Below are 15,000 nucleotides of genomic sequence, written 5' to 3'. Positions count from 1 at the left end.
ACCTTTGGCTCTTGTACCATTCACTGAGGAGGAGCAGGTAATGGTGCAATTCTAGCTTCATCACCTTGTATGCTTTGTGATGGTTATCGTTTGCTTGGTCATGCAGTCCAATAATACTGTGAAGACGTAGAGCGCCTCTGCCTTTCAACTATCTCGTCTGGATTCAATTCTCGGCTTTTCTATAAAACTTTTGGATTGGTGATTCACAGGTAGGGTATTGCATCACAAAGTGTGCTGTCCCTTAGATGGATGTTAAGCTGGGTCTTCTGTCTGCTAGCATTAGTTGGTGGACGTAAAATATCCAACGATATCTTTTGCAAAGAGTAGGCGAGTTATTTGCAGCACCAAGAGTAGGCGAGTTATCAGAAGCATCCTGAACAAATTCCAAATTCCTGTCCAAATTGGTTCTTCTTGGCCATTGTGTTTGACCAGTTGGTTCGTGAGAAAAATTGGGCCAAAACCTCTCCCATGGCCGACACTACAATCGGGTGGGATTCAGTTCCGCTTAAAGAAGAAGAAGAAGCTTTAGTTGGCATTGTAGTTTGTGCCTCATATTGTATTTGATGTTTTCCTGTTTTGTCTTTAAATCGATATCGTGATCAATAAATTTAAATATACTGCATCCCTCTGTTCTATTTTGTGATTAATTTGAGTGTTGTGTACTCATTTGTTTTTGGAGATACCTGCATTAAGTTCGCATTTGGCAGTTGTGACATTTACACATGATATGCTTGGCTCTATTTGACATGAATGACGAACAAGGAGAGCTGGGGTAGACCAAACATACAGTTGATTGTCCTCGCTTTGAAGAGAGTTCCCAGGCTCTGAAACTGTTGAAAATTTGAATTTATATTTATTAATTTGTTTGTTCCATTTATTTATGTACGAGCAAATACCACCTGTTGCTTCACTGACTGGAATACTGTCACCATTTAGAATAAAAAGGGGGGGTGGAGAAAAAGAGGGGGGAAGAGAGAGACACCCAGAGAGGAAAGGAGAAAGAAGAGGTGGGGAAGGGAAGACAGTGTGAGGTGTGAGAAAGAGAAGGCAGATGTGCGGTGGAGCATTAATTAAGATTCATACCGTCTCATCAAAATGATTCTGCATGGAATAACAATGAAGATGGAAACAAAATAATGTCTGAAATCCATTTTCTACCGGTCATACGATAAACACCGCCTGGACGCATCCGGAGCCAGGTCATCCAGACGCAAACACTGCTTCGGACACGTCCGGAGGCGAACCCCGTCTGGACGCACCCGGAGGGACAGGTGTGGGAAGAGGGTGCTGTACTGTATTGGGAGGGGGTAGAGTAAGGACGGGACAGAGAAGATGGGTGGGAATTGGGGGGTTAGCAGAGAGAATATGTTATGCTTTATGAAAAACACACACACACACACACACACACACACACACACACACACACACACACACACACACACACACACACACACACACACACACACACACACACACACACACACACACACACACACACACACACACACACACACACACACACACACACACACACGTGCTTGGCCTATATCTCCAATTCTTTGGGAATCAGCATGCTGGAGTCAGTGTGATGACCGACTACAGTGCGTGCTGTATTTGACCCAAAAACCTTGAGTAGCTTTCACCGAAAAACAACGTTGCGTTTACATAGACGTTTCAGGTATCTGCTCAGAAACATTAATCTTTATCAACAGCTGCGTTTGATGGGTGTAAAAAAAAAAAAAAAAAAAAAAAATTTCGCTCGGTAATTTAGAAAACACTGCTCGAAAGTCAGGTGTTATTGCACAGCCCACTCGCTCAGGATGACGGCACGGACCACTCGCTCAGGATGACGAACGGACCACTCGCTCAGGATGACTGGGCACGGACCACTCGCTCAGGGTGAAGGGGCACGGACCACTCGCTCAGGGTGACGGGGCACGGACCACTCGCTCAGGGTGACGGGGCATGGACCACTCGCTCAGGGTGACGGGGCACGGACCACTCGCTCAGGATGACGGGGCACGGACCACTCGCTCAGGATGACGGGGCACGGACCACTCGCTCAGGATGACGGGGCACGGACCACTCGCTCAGGATGACGGGGCACGGACCACTCGCTCAGGATGACGGGGCACGGACCACTCGCTCAGGATGACGGGGCACGGACCACTCGCTCAGGATGACGGGGCACGGACCACTCGCTCAGGATGACGGGGCACGGACCACTCGCTCAGGATGACGGGGCACGGACCACTCGCTCAGGATGACGGGGCACGGACCACTCGCTCAGGATGACGGGGCACGGACCACTCGCTCAGGGTGACGGGGCACGGACCACTCGCTCAGGATGACGGGGCACGGACCACTCGCTCAGGATGACGGGGCACGGACCACTCGCTCAGGATGACGGGGCACGGACCACTCGTTCAGGATGACGGGGCACGGACCACTCGTTCAGGATGACGGGGCACGGACCACTCGTTCAGGATGACGGGGCACGGACCACTCGTTCAGGATGACGGGGCACGGACCACTCGTTCAGGATGACGGGGCACGGACCACTCGTTCAGGATGACGGGGCACGGACCACTCGTTCAGGATGACGGGGCACGGACCACTCGTTCAGGATGACGGGGCACGGACCACTCGTTCAGGATGACGGGGCACGGACCACTCGTTCAGGATGACGGGGCACGGACCACTCGCTCAGGATGACGTGGCATGGCAAATGCGTCCTCAGTGAGTGAACGATTCACTCAGAATGATGTAGCACGGTGCCACTATCGACTGAGCGGTGCTCAGCAAGTGGCTTAAGCACTTAAGCAAGCGCTCTAATTCAATGGTTGAGGAACGGCTGGCCAGGCTGTGGCTGCGTACCATATAGAAGTCTTTTAAATTTAAAGCTGGTCTTCACCGCATCCGCAGCAGTTAAATAAATTAAATGAATTCGTTCAAATAATGACTTTATCCACAAAAGAGTTGCTCTTCCACGTAGAATAACCGTGGAGACATCTCAAAGCTTAATCGCCAGCGAAATAAACATTGCAGATAATTATCCACCACATTGCCTGCTTGTCTGTGCACGCGTCATGTGGTACATCGGTTTGCGACCCGCGCAAATGTTTTAACTTTATTTTAAAACGTCCTTTTTTCACCAGATTTGCTTTGATTCCCTGTGGAGCACCTCGCAAAACCTCTGAAAATATAGATACAGACCTGGTAGATGCTTTGGATAAGCAGTCACTCTGAGGAACTGGGCGCGATGTCAAGCAGTGAATGCATTAAATCTGTGAACAATTCTCAATGCAGCAAGTTGATTTTGGCACATTCCTTGATGTTCACTCAATATAATTATCCAAACAATAGAAAAAGATAAGTTTCATGCTTTGGAAATTTCACATTTTCTTGGGTATACATCAGTGGTCCCCAACCTTTTGATCCCACGAGTCACATTCACTACTCCCAAGGATGTTGGGAGCCAGAAAAAAAATTGATGCATTTTATTGAGTTTTATTGATGCAAATTGATTTGATTCCTCCCGGCGGTAAGCGGCAGTGGCCAGCAGCGGCATTGTGTAAGGCTTTTCAGGTCACGGCGCCGGCCTGCAGTGGCATTGTGTAAACCCCTTTAAAATTGCTACATGGAAATGTGTTTTGATTGGAAAGGCCTCGCGGGCCGCAGTATAGGGCTCCGCGGGCCGCAGGTTGGGGATCAATGGTATACATGGAGAAGGAGGCAACATAGCCATGCTTGCTTAAACCAAATTGGTATATCTGCTTAGTTATAAGACTCGTTATTTCTTTAAATTATCAGATGTCACTCCAGATTTCGACATTTATTTTGTCCGGGTGATATCCGATCTTCAAAGCCGAAATAATATTTTGATGATATACTTATAATTATTCCATGAGATTAGATCGTGAAAAATTGCATCGTGTGATCAATGCATGAAATCACTCCAAGGTCCGAATTTGAACACGACAGCACTTACAAAAGCGATGTGCACAGCGATTCTAACTATCATGAAGAGGCATTCGATTATATAAGTAAGGAAAGTGGGAGGGGGGGGGATTTTTTTTATCATTTAGAAGTCGTTGTGGCCTGTTCCAAGTCGAGGCAAGGTTGAGGAGGTCAAAAAACATGGTGGCTTCAGACCCCATCGAGGTTACCCTGGAGACTCCTTAATACCCCAAAGAGCGAGGTGACTGAGGATGTGCCTGATAAAGGATATAATTAAATAAGGCCGTTATTTATTTTCAAAGTGGGTGTTATAATTAACCCAAACACCTAATTTTCACTCATGCACTTCCTTGTATTTCCCTTCGTATGCATGCTAGGTTTTATGGTTTTGGAGTTATGGAGGACACGCACACGCACACGCCAACAATGGAGCAGAGTGAAACTGGCAAAGATGAGGGACAGCGAAATTAGCAAGGAACATATAAGCAGAATAATAATTACGGAAAAATGGACAAGAGGACAAGAGAATAGGTGGATAAGGCTTAAAAAAGAAAAAGTAGGATTGTGGTTTTCCAACCAACCCAAAAGCATGCATGACCTGATTGTACGTGTATTTATAATATTTTATCATCTATAAAAATGATTAATTTGCCCAAGGAATCAACTATAGCTCCATCAATAAAAGCCTACCGACCTAATGATTATTGTTACCGTTGGCAGTGGGTCGACTCGAGGTCGAATCTTCCACTCGGTCGGTCACCAATTTAGCGACGGATTGCACTTCAAGGGGGTCATTTGCCAGGAAAGCCAAACAGATCATTACTTCCATTTGTGACAGACCGAAACTACGAGTCCTGTCGCCTGCAGCTGGTTTGTCCATCGAAAGGGATGAGGACTACGCGGTAACTTGAGATGAACCACTGCATTTTAAACCTCCTCATTGGAGCTTTTGAAGGTTTTAAAAAAATTAATTATTTTTTATGGTTTTTTTTGTTTTTTTTTTATCCCGGCAGCGGTCTTATTTGTTCCATTAATTACCATTTACACATCTGAACCGCACACTAGGCTGACGCGCAATTTGTGTAAAAACAGGATTTATGAAAGAAAAGGGTGGGAATGACGAGAAGCAGTACAGATTGAAGGGTCACAGGACAGAAAAGGCACCTTCAACCTATGCGATGTCTGTGAGGGGTTTGTAGTGGTGGTGTGATGGCAGTATGTTCTGAGAGAGACACAGATATATATGTGTGTGTATATATATATATATATATATATATATATATATATATATATATATATATATATATATATATATATATATATATATATATATATATATATATATATATATATATATATATATATATCTATTTATTGTTACGGCTGTGGAAATTCGCATTACACCATAAAGGGCCCGTCGGTGAGATATCTTGATAGGTGCATGTGTAGTTAGCCCAAACCCGTTGTTTCGAGGGAATTTATGTGATTCATCCGGGCTGCGACACTTCGAGTCGGTCGTTTTTCTTTTTCTATCTTTTATTTCAAACACACAACATTTCAACAACTACGCCATCCCCATCACAGCGCCAACCACACTGCAACCACACCACCTCCACCATCTACGCAACCACATCTTCGCCACTCACCATTCAACAGGCTCCGTGTGGTTACGATCTCCGCGGAGGGACAAACAAAAACCAACAAGGACGCTCGGTGGGCTTTTCCCACCTGTTTCTTCCGTTGACTTCCCCACGCTTGGAGTGGGAGGAGGGGCGATGCAGGTCAAAGGTCAGAGGTCATGTGAAGGTGGGGGCTCTCTTTGGGGGAATAATTCCCTGGCTCCGAGCCAAAAAACTGACTCCCTCGGCCCCCGGACAGAGCGGGGTGGAAGGAAAGCGTGAGGGCACGCCCCCTTCGAGAAGCTCGAAGGGAGGCGGGGCCGAAAATGGGGCGGGGCAGAAGGGCGGAGTCCCGCGCGATAAAAGACGGACACGGGCAGGCGCAAAGAAGCTCCCTGAAGAAGCTCCCTGGAAAAGCTCCCTGAGAGGCTCCCAGAAAGAAGGTTTCCTAAAAGGCTCCCTCTCACGCTTCTTCTTCCTCTTCATCTTGGCTGGTGGTTCGGTTGGTTGGTCATCAGGAAGAGGTCCTGCGCCCGCGCCCTGGCGAGCGGGCCTGTCACAAAGGCACGGACGGGAGACGCGGCAGCGCCTGTTGCAAGGTGGACCTGTGCGTCCGGACGGGGGGTGCCGGAGAGGGTTCGCCAGCCGTGAGAGAAGTCTGGGCCAGGCGCGACCACGCTGACGTTCGCGGGAGAGGGACTCACCAGAGGCAAAAGGGAAGTCGCGACTTTCTTTCTTTCTTTTATTTGGGGTTTTTGTATGGATCTTGTGGCGCCGTGTCTCGCAAAGTAGAACTGTTTAAGTGTTGCCGTGTGTACGCGTATTCGGTTGTAGCTCTGCATCGTTGCTTTTATTGTTCTGGTTACTATATGTGCATTTTGATTGTGTATTGCTGTAAATACGTGCCTTACGTGCTTGTGTGTGTGTGTGTGTGTGTGTGTGTGTGTGTGTGTGTGTGTGTGTGTGTGTGTGTGTGTGTGTGTGTGTGTGTGTGTGTGTGTGTGTGTGTGTGTGTGTGTGTGTGTGTGTGTGTGTGTGAATAAAATGCTTGCTTGTTGAACTGTGCCCGCTCTGCTTCGTCTCTTTTCCTCTTTTATTGACCCTCCATCCTGCTTCACGTAAAGGGTTCGTAGTGGGCTTAATACGCCCGGTAATTAATCGGAACCGTCGAGGCCGACGATAACACTGCTTGGTTATCACTGTAGCACGGAACGGACCGCTTAAGCGGATCGTGTCCGGAGTCGGCCTGTGGCGTGGTACGATCGCCCGGTCGACCATCCGCGCCAGTACTTAGGTAGATCAAATTTGGTGAGCAACCCTATCCTGTGCGGTGGGCAATTGGCACGGTCGTGGTGTGGTTAAACCCCCACCCGTGACTAGCTCCCGGCGTTGTTCCGAGAGGGTCACGACTGAATTGTCCGTCCGGTGGGCGACGCGGTCACGATTCGAGTGACGTGGCCGTGCGCACGCCGGCGGGCGCGAATTCGCAACACTGGTGTCAAGTCGTGGGACACGAACCCATCCCCCTCCTCGCAACACTGGTGTCAGGTCGTGGGACATGAACTCATCCCCCTCCTCGCAACACTGGTGTCAGCGAGCGGGAAATAAACCCTCCCGTCTCCAACTAAATTTACGGAACCGGATCAAGGGTGAGTGGAGCGACCCTCCATGTTCCATTAAATTACGAGCGTACTAAATTAAACCTCTTATGTGTAATAAGATGGCGTCTCAAGGCCAGCGGCAGCCGGGGGTAGAAATGTGTGTGTGTGTATTTGAATGCAGAATCCATGGTCCAGGACGAAAGCCCCGAGCAGGAAATGCTGAATGAGCAGGAACAATTTCCCCCCCAATCGAACCCAGAGCCCGAGATGGGCACGGCAGCGGCCGCGGTGTATGACACCTCCCCTCCCCCCTCTGCCAAACCCCCCCGATCCTGGCCGAATCGGCTCAGTCGAGTGCGCCCGACATGGCCCAGCTATGCGCCATGCTGGCGGGAATTAACGCAAATATGCAAGCAATGAATGCGAAAATGGATGGAAACGCACGCAAAATAGATGGAGTGAACAAGCAAATGGAAGAAATGCGGGGTGAGACGCAGAACATGGGCCGAAGCCTGCAGGCGGGCATGAAGGCAATAGCAGGGGAGCTCAAAATGGCGACGCCACGTGTGGGAGCGAACGAGCTGGGAGGGAGTGCAACGGTTGTCAGGCTGGCAATGGAAGCGGGTGAGGGCAAAATAATTCGGGGGACGTGTTGGGCGAGAAGCGTGACGGTGACACAGAGGGAAAAATTAAATGGGGCGACCGAAACGTGTGAGACGAGACACGAGGTGACGACAAAGGAAATAAAAATAATGGAGACAAGGGAGATAAGGGAAAAGACGGAAATAACAGAGACACGGGAGGTATAAACGGTAAAGGAGAGAATACACGATGAAGACTGGGTTAGTGACGAGCACACACACACACACAGAGTTGGTGGAGGACGATGAGGGGGAGCTGGCGGACTGGTTAGAGACCCGGTGCGGGCAGCTGGATGGCCTCCTCCAGGAACGAGGGGAGGGAGTATGCCCCCTTGAAGCGGTTTACGACCAGGTGGGTTCGGTCGTGCCAAGCAGAGTTGAGGGGAGGAGTGCTGCGAACGGGTGCGCGCCGAGATTGGGGGTATAGAGGCCCTGGAACCCCTTGTGGGGAAACAAATCCCCAGTGTGGTTGTCCCGGTGTGAGTGCGCCCCCGTGTGTGGAAGCGACTCCGTGTGTGTGTGGTGTGGTGGCAAGTGTGCCGAAGGGCGTGCTTCCCAGCACACCGTGTGTGGATGAGGCACCGCGTGTGAGTGTCACCGCGTGTGTGAGTGAAAGGGTCCGTGCAAGGGAGACCGTGTGTGTGAGAGAGCGGTATGTGAGGGAGATGACAGTCGGCATGCGTGAGCACGCAGCCGCGTCTCCCGGTGTGAATGTGATGGAGTGGAGTGTGAGCGTCGTAACACGCAGGTGTGCGTGGCTTGAATGGCGACGGAGACGGCGACAGAGAGACAAAGGCCGAATAGTGGCCGTAGCTGTAACGGGGACCGCGCCGGGTTCACTCAGCAGCGAGCGCGCGGTCCGTGCTGTGCAATGCACGAGGCCACCACGTGCTCGCTTGCGGGAGTGAAGCCCGGTCCGGAAACGCCAGCGGTGGATGTTGCCGATCCCGCGGACGGACAAAGTTTAGGCAGGTAAACGGATTTGGACCGGATGGGTTCTCCACGCGAGCTTGTGTTCAGCTCCAACGGGCAGAGCAAATTTGTTCGCGTGGGGAACCCCTCGAGACGTGAGGCTTGTGTTTTGTTTTTTTTTAATGCGGCAGGTGACGTCATGGCTGCATGTATGCTTGGAATCCGGCAGGAGGGTGAATCCCTGCCGGATGGTACCGTCCAAGAGGGACGAGGGATGTGAACAGCTGCCATGACGTCACGCCACAGGTGCGCGGCTGTGAATTGCCGCGCTGGTGCGCAGGTTGCGAGTTGCCGTGCTGGTGCTGCGCATGAAAAAAAAAAAAAAAAGAAGCAAGCCTCGCTTTCGGGTGAACAGGATTCCCGGGCAGGGGGTGGAAGACCCCCTGGCCTGGGCACAGGATGAACACTAGTTAGGGGGAAGGGTTAGCATAGCTCGACCGGCTCCATGGGGCAGGGGTAAGTCCTCATAGGGCCCGTGGAATGGATTAGTTTGAGGGATTGTCATCAGATTTAGGATGGGAGATGGGAAATGACATTTTTGGAGACAGTGGCAGACTGTGGATGTGTAGAGGGGACGTAGCTTAGCTACGTAGTGTTAAAAGGGACGTAGCTTAGCTACGTAGTGTTAAAAGGAACGTGCTGTAGTGATAGGGATGACGTGGGAGCACGAGGTAGTTAGGGGATTTAGTGAGCAGGATGGCAGAGTTCGGCGATGTGTGTGTGAGTTGAAGAGTTGTGACATGTTGAGTGAGTGAGGCCAGCGGGTCTGTGTGAATGGAGTGAATGTGGAATGCATGATGCGATGAGTGATTGGGGGGAGGAGTGACTCCCGCCCAAGGGACCCTGGGGTCAGTATAATGTGAGTTAGCTGCGTTAGTCAAATTGACAAAATGGAGGGCGTTTTACTTGTTGGTGGGAAAGCAGGCTCGAAACTCATCTGGAGGGGTGCAGGAGCCCTGTTGAAGGGCTGGGAGCGTGGCTGCGAAAGGTGAGTATCGCTGAGTGGGTACCCTGGGCACCGGGCTAGTCGGCCGTGGTAGGCCAAGTGCCCATGGGGGGCCGGGATAGCGTAGTCGACATGGGTGCGCCCGCATGGTGCGGGGGCCCGGGGCGCCTTTAGCCGCATGGGCAGTGTTGTGGGCACAGGTGAGCCTTGGAAAGGGGCCCGGGAAGCCAGCCTGCCACGTGAGCGTTTCAGGGGAGTCGCCATAGAGGGCATTCTCCGGTGTTTAGGGAGCTGGTAGGCTCGGAGGCAGTGTAGTGCCCGGGGGTGCCATCGTTGGAGAATCGGCAGAGGGTCGTGCCTGCCAAGGGAGCCACGCGTCCCAGCCATGAGACCGTGTGAGGGCACAGAAGGAAAATTTGGGGGCGAGTCCCGAAATTGTGAGGACACCAACACAGGGGACGGGAATCTGGGTTGATAGAACCAATCGTTTAAGCGAGAGGCACTTGTTGAAACCCCCGGGGTAGTTTAAAGGTTAATGGATCAGGTAGATAGGAAGTGTACCCCTCTGCACCATCCATCCCTTCGCTCTCGTTGTGGGCCGCTGGACCCACTTTGGGTTTTAGATCGCTGAAGTCTGGGGAGGCCATCTTGAGGCTTGAGTTAGGCCTCGACACGGGACGCTAACTCTCCCTTATTCCCCTCCGGGAAGGGAACGTCGGGGTTGGGAATAGGCGAGGTGACGAGATAGGTTAGCCGAACAAGGATGATAAAGGGGGTTGGGGGACGATTTATAGTGGGGAAGAGTAAAAAAACAAACAAAAAACATTTAATTGGGGCTAAATTGGGTTTGACAAATTAAGGGAGTGGGTATAGACAGTGACAGGCAAAGGCGATAGGTGGGAGGGAGACGGGTAGGTCGGTCCGAGCCCGCCTTCTGAGTGGCCAGCACCACCGCACTCCCTCCACCAACCTCCACTGAAAGGCAAAGGCTGGCCAACTTCATCGGCTGGCTGTTTTACTGCAAGGCCTTTGCTGGCCCACTTCGTCGGCTGGCTTTTTGTTGCAAGGCCTGTGCCGGTCGGATCGTCCGACGGCTGTGTTGCTTCAAGGCCTGTGCCGGCCAGATCATCTGCCGGCTGTTCGCTGCAGCGGCCTTGCCTGCCTTGCTTTGCCATGCCATGCCTACTGCCCTCGTCCATTTTGCCCCGTCCTGTTTTGATCCCTCCCCCCCCCCCCCGTTCATTTTCATGCTCGCCGGGATCATCGGAAAGCAACAGTTTGCAAGCTGAAAGAACTGCCCTGCTGGCAGCTACAACACGGGCCTGCACCAGCAGCGCGTGCACCGTTGGTTGTTTGCGTTCATCCATCCATCCATTCATCTGCACCACGGCACTGCATTGAGCAGCCCATGCACCGTTTTGTTGCTTGCGTCAGTGCCCGTTCAGTGTTCTGCAGGGACTGCCTTGCAGGCATCCGCACCAGGAGACTGCATTTGTGCAGCCCATGCACTGTTGTAGTTCACTGTGTTCATTTTAAAAGGGGGAGGCCTTGGACTGCGTGTGAGCAGCCGGCCACATTCCCTGTCACCTGCATTGCATGAGCCAGAGACTGCATGCAAGCAGCCTGGCTCCCTGCTAACTGCTTTTCTCCATTTATCAGAGTCCATTGATCCTGGGCCATGGAGTAGTGTAAATAGTAAGGTTGAGTTGTTTTGTGGTTTGTGGTTTGTGTTTATTATTTTAAAATTATAAGGTTTGTGTTTTGTATATGAGTGCACCCCCGGCATGTCTGTCTCGCGCCGGCAATTTTATTTAAGTCGTCTGTATGAGTGGGTTTGTTTAGTTAGTTACTCAGCCCTCAGGTTATTTATTTTGGGGACACGAATACCATGAATGTCGCACTTGGGGATCCGTAGGTTAAAACGTACTAGGGGAGGACTACACATGATGGCACACGAGAATTTGACGACTCGGGACGAGTCTGTAAAAAAGGGAGGGGGTAGTGTTACGGCTGTGGAAATTCACATTACACCATAAAGGGCCCGTCAGTGAGATATCTTGATAGGTGCATGTGTACTTAGCCCTAACCCGTTGTCGAGAGGGAATTTATGTGATTCATCCAGGCTGCGATACTTTGAGTCAGTCGTTTTTCTTTTTCTATCTTTTATTTCAAACACACAACATTTCAACAACCACGCCATCTCCATTACAGCGCCAACCACACTGCAACCACGCCACCTCCACCATCTACGCTACCACATCTTCGCCACTCGCCATTCAACAGGCTCCGTACGGTTACGATCTCCGCGGAGGGACAAACAAAAACCAACAAGGACGCTCGGTCGGCTTTTCCCGCCTGTTTCTTCCGTTGACTTCTCCGCGCTTGGAGTGGGAGGAGGGGTGATGCAGGTCAAAGGTCAGAGGTCATGTGAAGGTGGGGCCTCTTTTTGGGGGAATAATTCCCTGGCTCCGAGCCAAAAAACTGACTCCCTCAGTCCCCGGACGGAGCGGGGTGGAAGGAAAGCGTGAGGGCACGCCCCCTTCGAGAATCTTCTCCAAGAAGCTCGAAGGGAGGCGGGGCCGAAAACGGGGCGGAGCGGAAGGGCGGAGTCCCACGCGATAAAAGACGGACACGGGCGGGCGCAAAAAAGCTCCCTGAAAAAGCTCCCTGAAAAATGCTCCCTGAGAAATGCTCCCTGAGAGGCTCCCAAAAAAACGGTTTCCTAAAAGGCTTCCTCTCACGCTTCTTCTTCCTCTTCATCTTGGCTGGTGGTTCGGTTGGTTGGTCATCAGGAAGAGGTCCTGCGCCCTGGCGAGCGGGCCTGTCACAAAGGCACGGACGGGAGACGCGGCAGCGCCCATTGCGAGGTGGACCTGTGCGTCTGGACGTGGAGTGCCGGAGAGGGTTCGCCGGCCGCGAGAGAGGTCGGGGCCAGGCACGACCACACTGACGCTCGCGGGAGAGGGACTCACTAGAGACAAAAGGGAAGTCGCGACTTTCTTTCTTTCTTTTCTTTGGGGTTTTTGTATGGATCTTGTAGTGCTGTGCCTCGCAAAGTAGAACTGTTTAAGTGTTGCCGTGTGTACGCGTATTCGGTTGTAGCTCTGCATCGTTGCTTTTATTGTTCTGGTTACTATATGTGCATTTTGATTGTGTATTGCTGTAAATACGTGCCTTGCGTGCGTGTGCGTGCGTGTGCGTGCGTGTGCGTGCGTGTGCGTGCGTGTGTGTGTGTGTGTGTGTGTGTGTGTGTGTGTGTGTGTGTGTGTGTGTGTGTGTGTGTGTGTGTGTGTGTGTGTGAATAAAATGCTTGCTTGTTGAACTGTGCCCGCTCTGCTTCGTCTCTTTTCCTCTTTTATTGACCCTCCATCCTGCTTCACGTAAAGGGTTCATAGTGGGCTTAATATGACCGTTAATTAATCGGAACCGTCGCCGCCGACGATAACACCGCTCGGTTATCACTGTAGCACGGAATGGACCGCTTAAGCGGATCGTGTCTGGAGTCGGCCTTTGGCCTGGTACGATCGCCCGGTCGACCATCCGTGCCGGTACTTAGGTATATCGAATTTGGCGAGCAACCCTATCCTGCGTGGGTGGGCAATTGGCACGGTCGTGGTGTGGTTAAACCCCCACCCGTGACTAGCTCCCGGCGTTGTTCCGAGAGGGTCAGGACTGAATTGTCCGTCCGGTGGGCGACGTGGTCGCGATTCGAGTGACGTGGCCGTCCGCACGCCGGCGGGCGCGAATTCGCAACTATATAAATTGAAACCTCGTTTAACTGCCAGCGCTGGAACATGGTCGTATATGGCGGTTATGCAAAGGAGGCGGTTGAACGGGGGGTTGCTAGAAGGGATTCAGATGTCCGATATCAATGTCACGGTCTGTCCATGCCACTACACAGGCATCCACGTGCGCCAGAATTGATCTATTGGGGGCGCGTTTCAACAGTCTTTCGAGTTTATTTTACCTTCTATTCCATCCTGTTTGGATCAAGGGATAAGAAATGGATAACAAAAATATATAATATGTAAACGACATGTACACCAGACACAGGCCTATTCACATGTATGTACTGTATTTGTTTCTGCAGACATGTTTAAAAAAACAGAGCTCAAAGTCATGGGCTCATAGTTATTGTGCATATCATTTGCTTATACCATGACAAGGAACTGTAGATCGTAAATTACAATCTGTACAAGTGTTTTGATTACCACTGAACACATTAGTCAAATTACAGTACTGGTGAAATTGAAAGGCCGACCAAAAATATAATAGAACTGTCCATACTGTGAAAGAGGACATGACCACCACGAGCTACGCACATAGAAGGCTATTGAGAACTTGTCAACATCGGCCTAGGCTGATGATGATGATTTGAAGAAATCAGTGATGGAAGTTTGCTTCGCGGTTACCACAGAAATTCTGTTAATTTTAAACTGCAACCAGTGCGCCGCCTTCAAACCCGAATCAGTGGATGACGAGTGGGCCTCAAGGTACCTGAACATGAGATCGATTGCTGCTTTGGCCTCAATGGATGAAGGTGGGCGTGGCACTTCAACGTCATCGTCTGCATCATTATCGCCATCTGTGGTGTCTGTGCACGCAAGTTCAACAATTTCCTCATCGGTGAGGTCTTCCCCTGTGACTATGAGAGAAATGATTAGCAATCTCTTGCTGACTCGCAGACGAGTTTTCCTTTGCGTATTCGCATATCATGCGTTTCTGATCGAGTGTTATACACAATTGAGGCCTCTTTCTTCCAGACATGTTGAACGAAATCTTTGAACTGAACAGTCTCAATGCATGGCGCGAAGCAGACGGGACCAGCACGTGCTCCCGCAAACCATTCACCAATGATGACTAAGGTTATTTTTAGATGATTGCACAATATTCGTGATGTGGGGAAGTACAGGCGATCGCTGGCGGATAAACGAGGGTGTTTTTCATTGTTATAAGTACTTATGTACTGGGAAAACGTTGGTGGATGGCGGTGGCGGATCGTAATTGAAAAATGCATTATGGAAATTGGGAAACCCTGATTTCCAGGCGGAAGGCGAGGGTGGCGATTAAAAGGGAGGCGGTTAATCGAGGTTACACTGTATGTATATATATATATATGTATATATGTATATATATATGTATATATATATATATATATATATATATATATATATATATGTATGTATGTATACACACAAGCCGGGAAGCGACATGGGTGGTCGCTACATAATTTCATACTAGTCATATAGTTTTTGACGGGT

The 15,000-nt window shown here is 50.6% G+C and overlaps 1 protein-coding gene across 1 annotated transcript in view; it reads left to right on the top strand.

Moving 5' to 3' along the window:
- Positions 1-15,000, top strand: part of GIGYF2 (GRB10 interacting GYF protein 2) — a 412,728-nt gene that overhangs the window by 55,066 nt on the left and 342,662 nt on the right. The window contains exon 4 of the mRNA XM_085898803.1: positions 1-37. This exon is cut by the window's left edge and continues 59 nt beyond it. Coding sequence (XP_085754929.1) covers positions 1-37 — 37 coding nt within the window. The remainder of the gene's footprint in view (positions 38-15,000) is intronic.

This window comes from Eptatretus burgeri, chromosome 10, assembly GCF_056783735.1.
Source record: "Eptatretus burgeri isolate ZD-2024b chromosome 10, Ebu_testis_v1, whole genome shotgun sequence".
In the NCBI taxonomy this organism is placed as follows: domain Eukaryota; kingdom Metazoa; phylum Chordata; class Myxini; order Myxiniformes; family Myxinidae; genus Eptatretus; species Eptatretus burgeri.
Note: the sequence above shows the minus strand (reverse complement) of the source record. Positions and strands in the feature narration are given on the sequence as shown.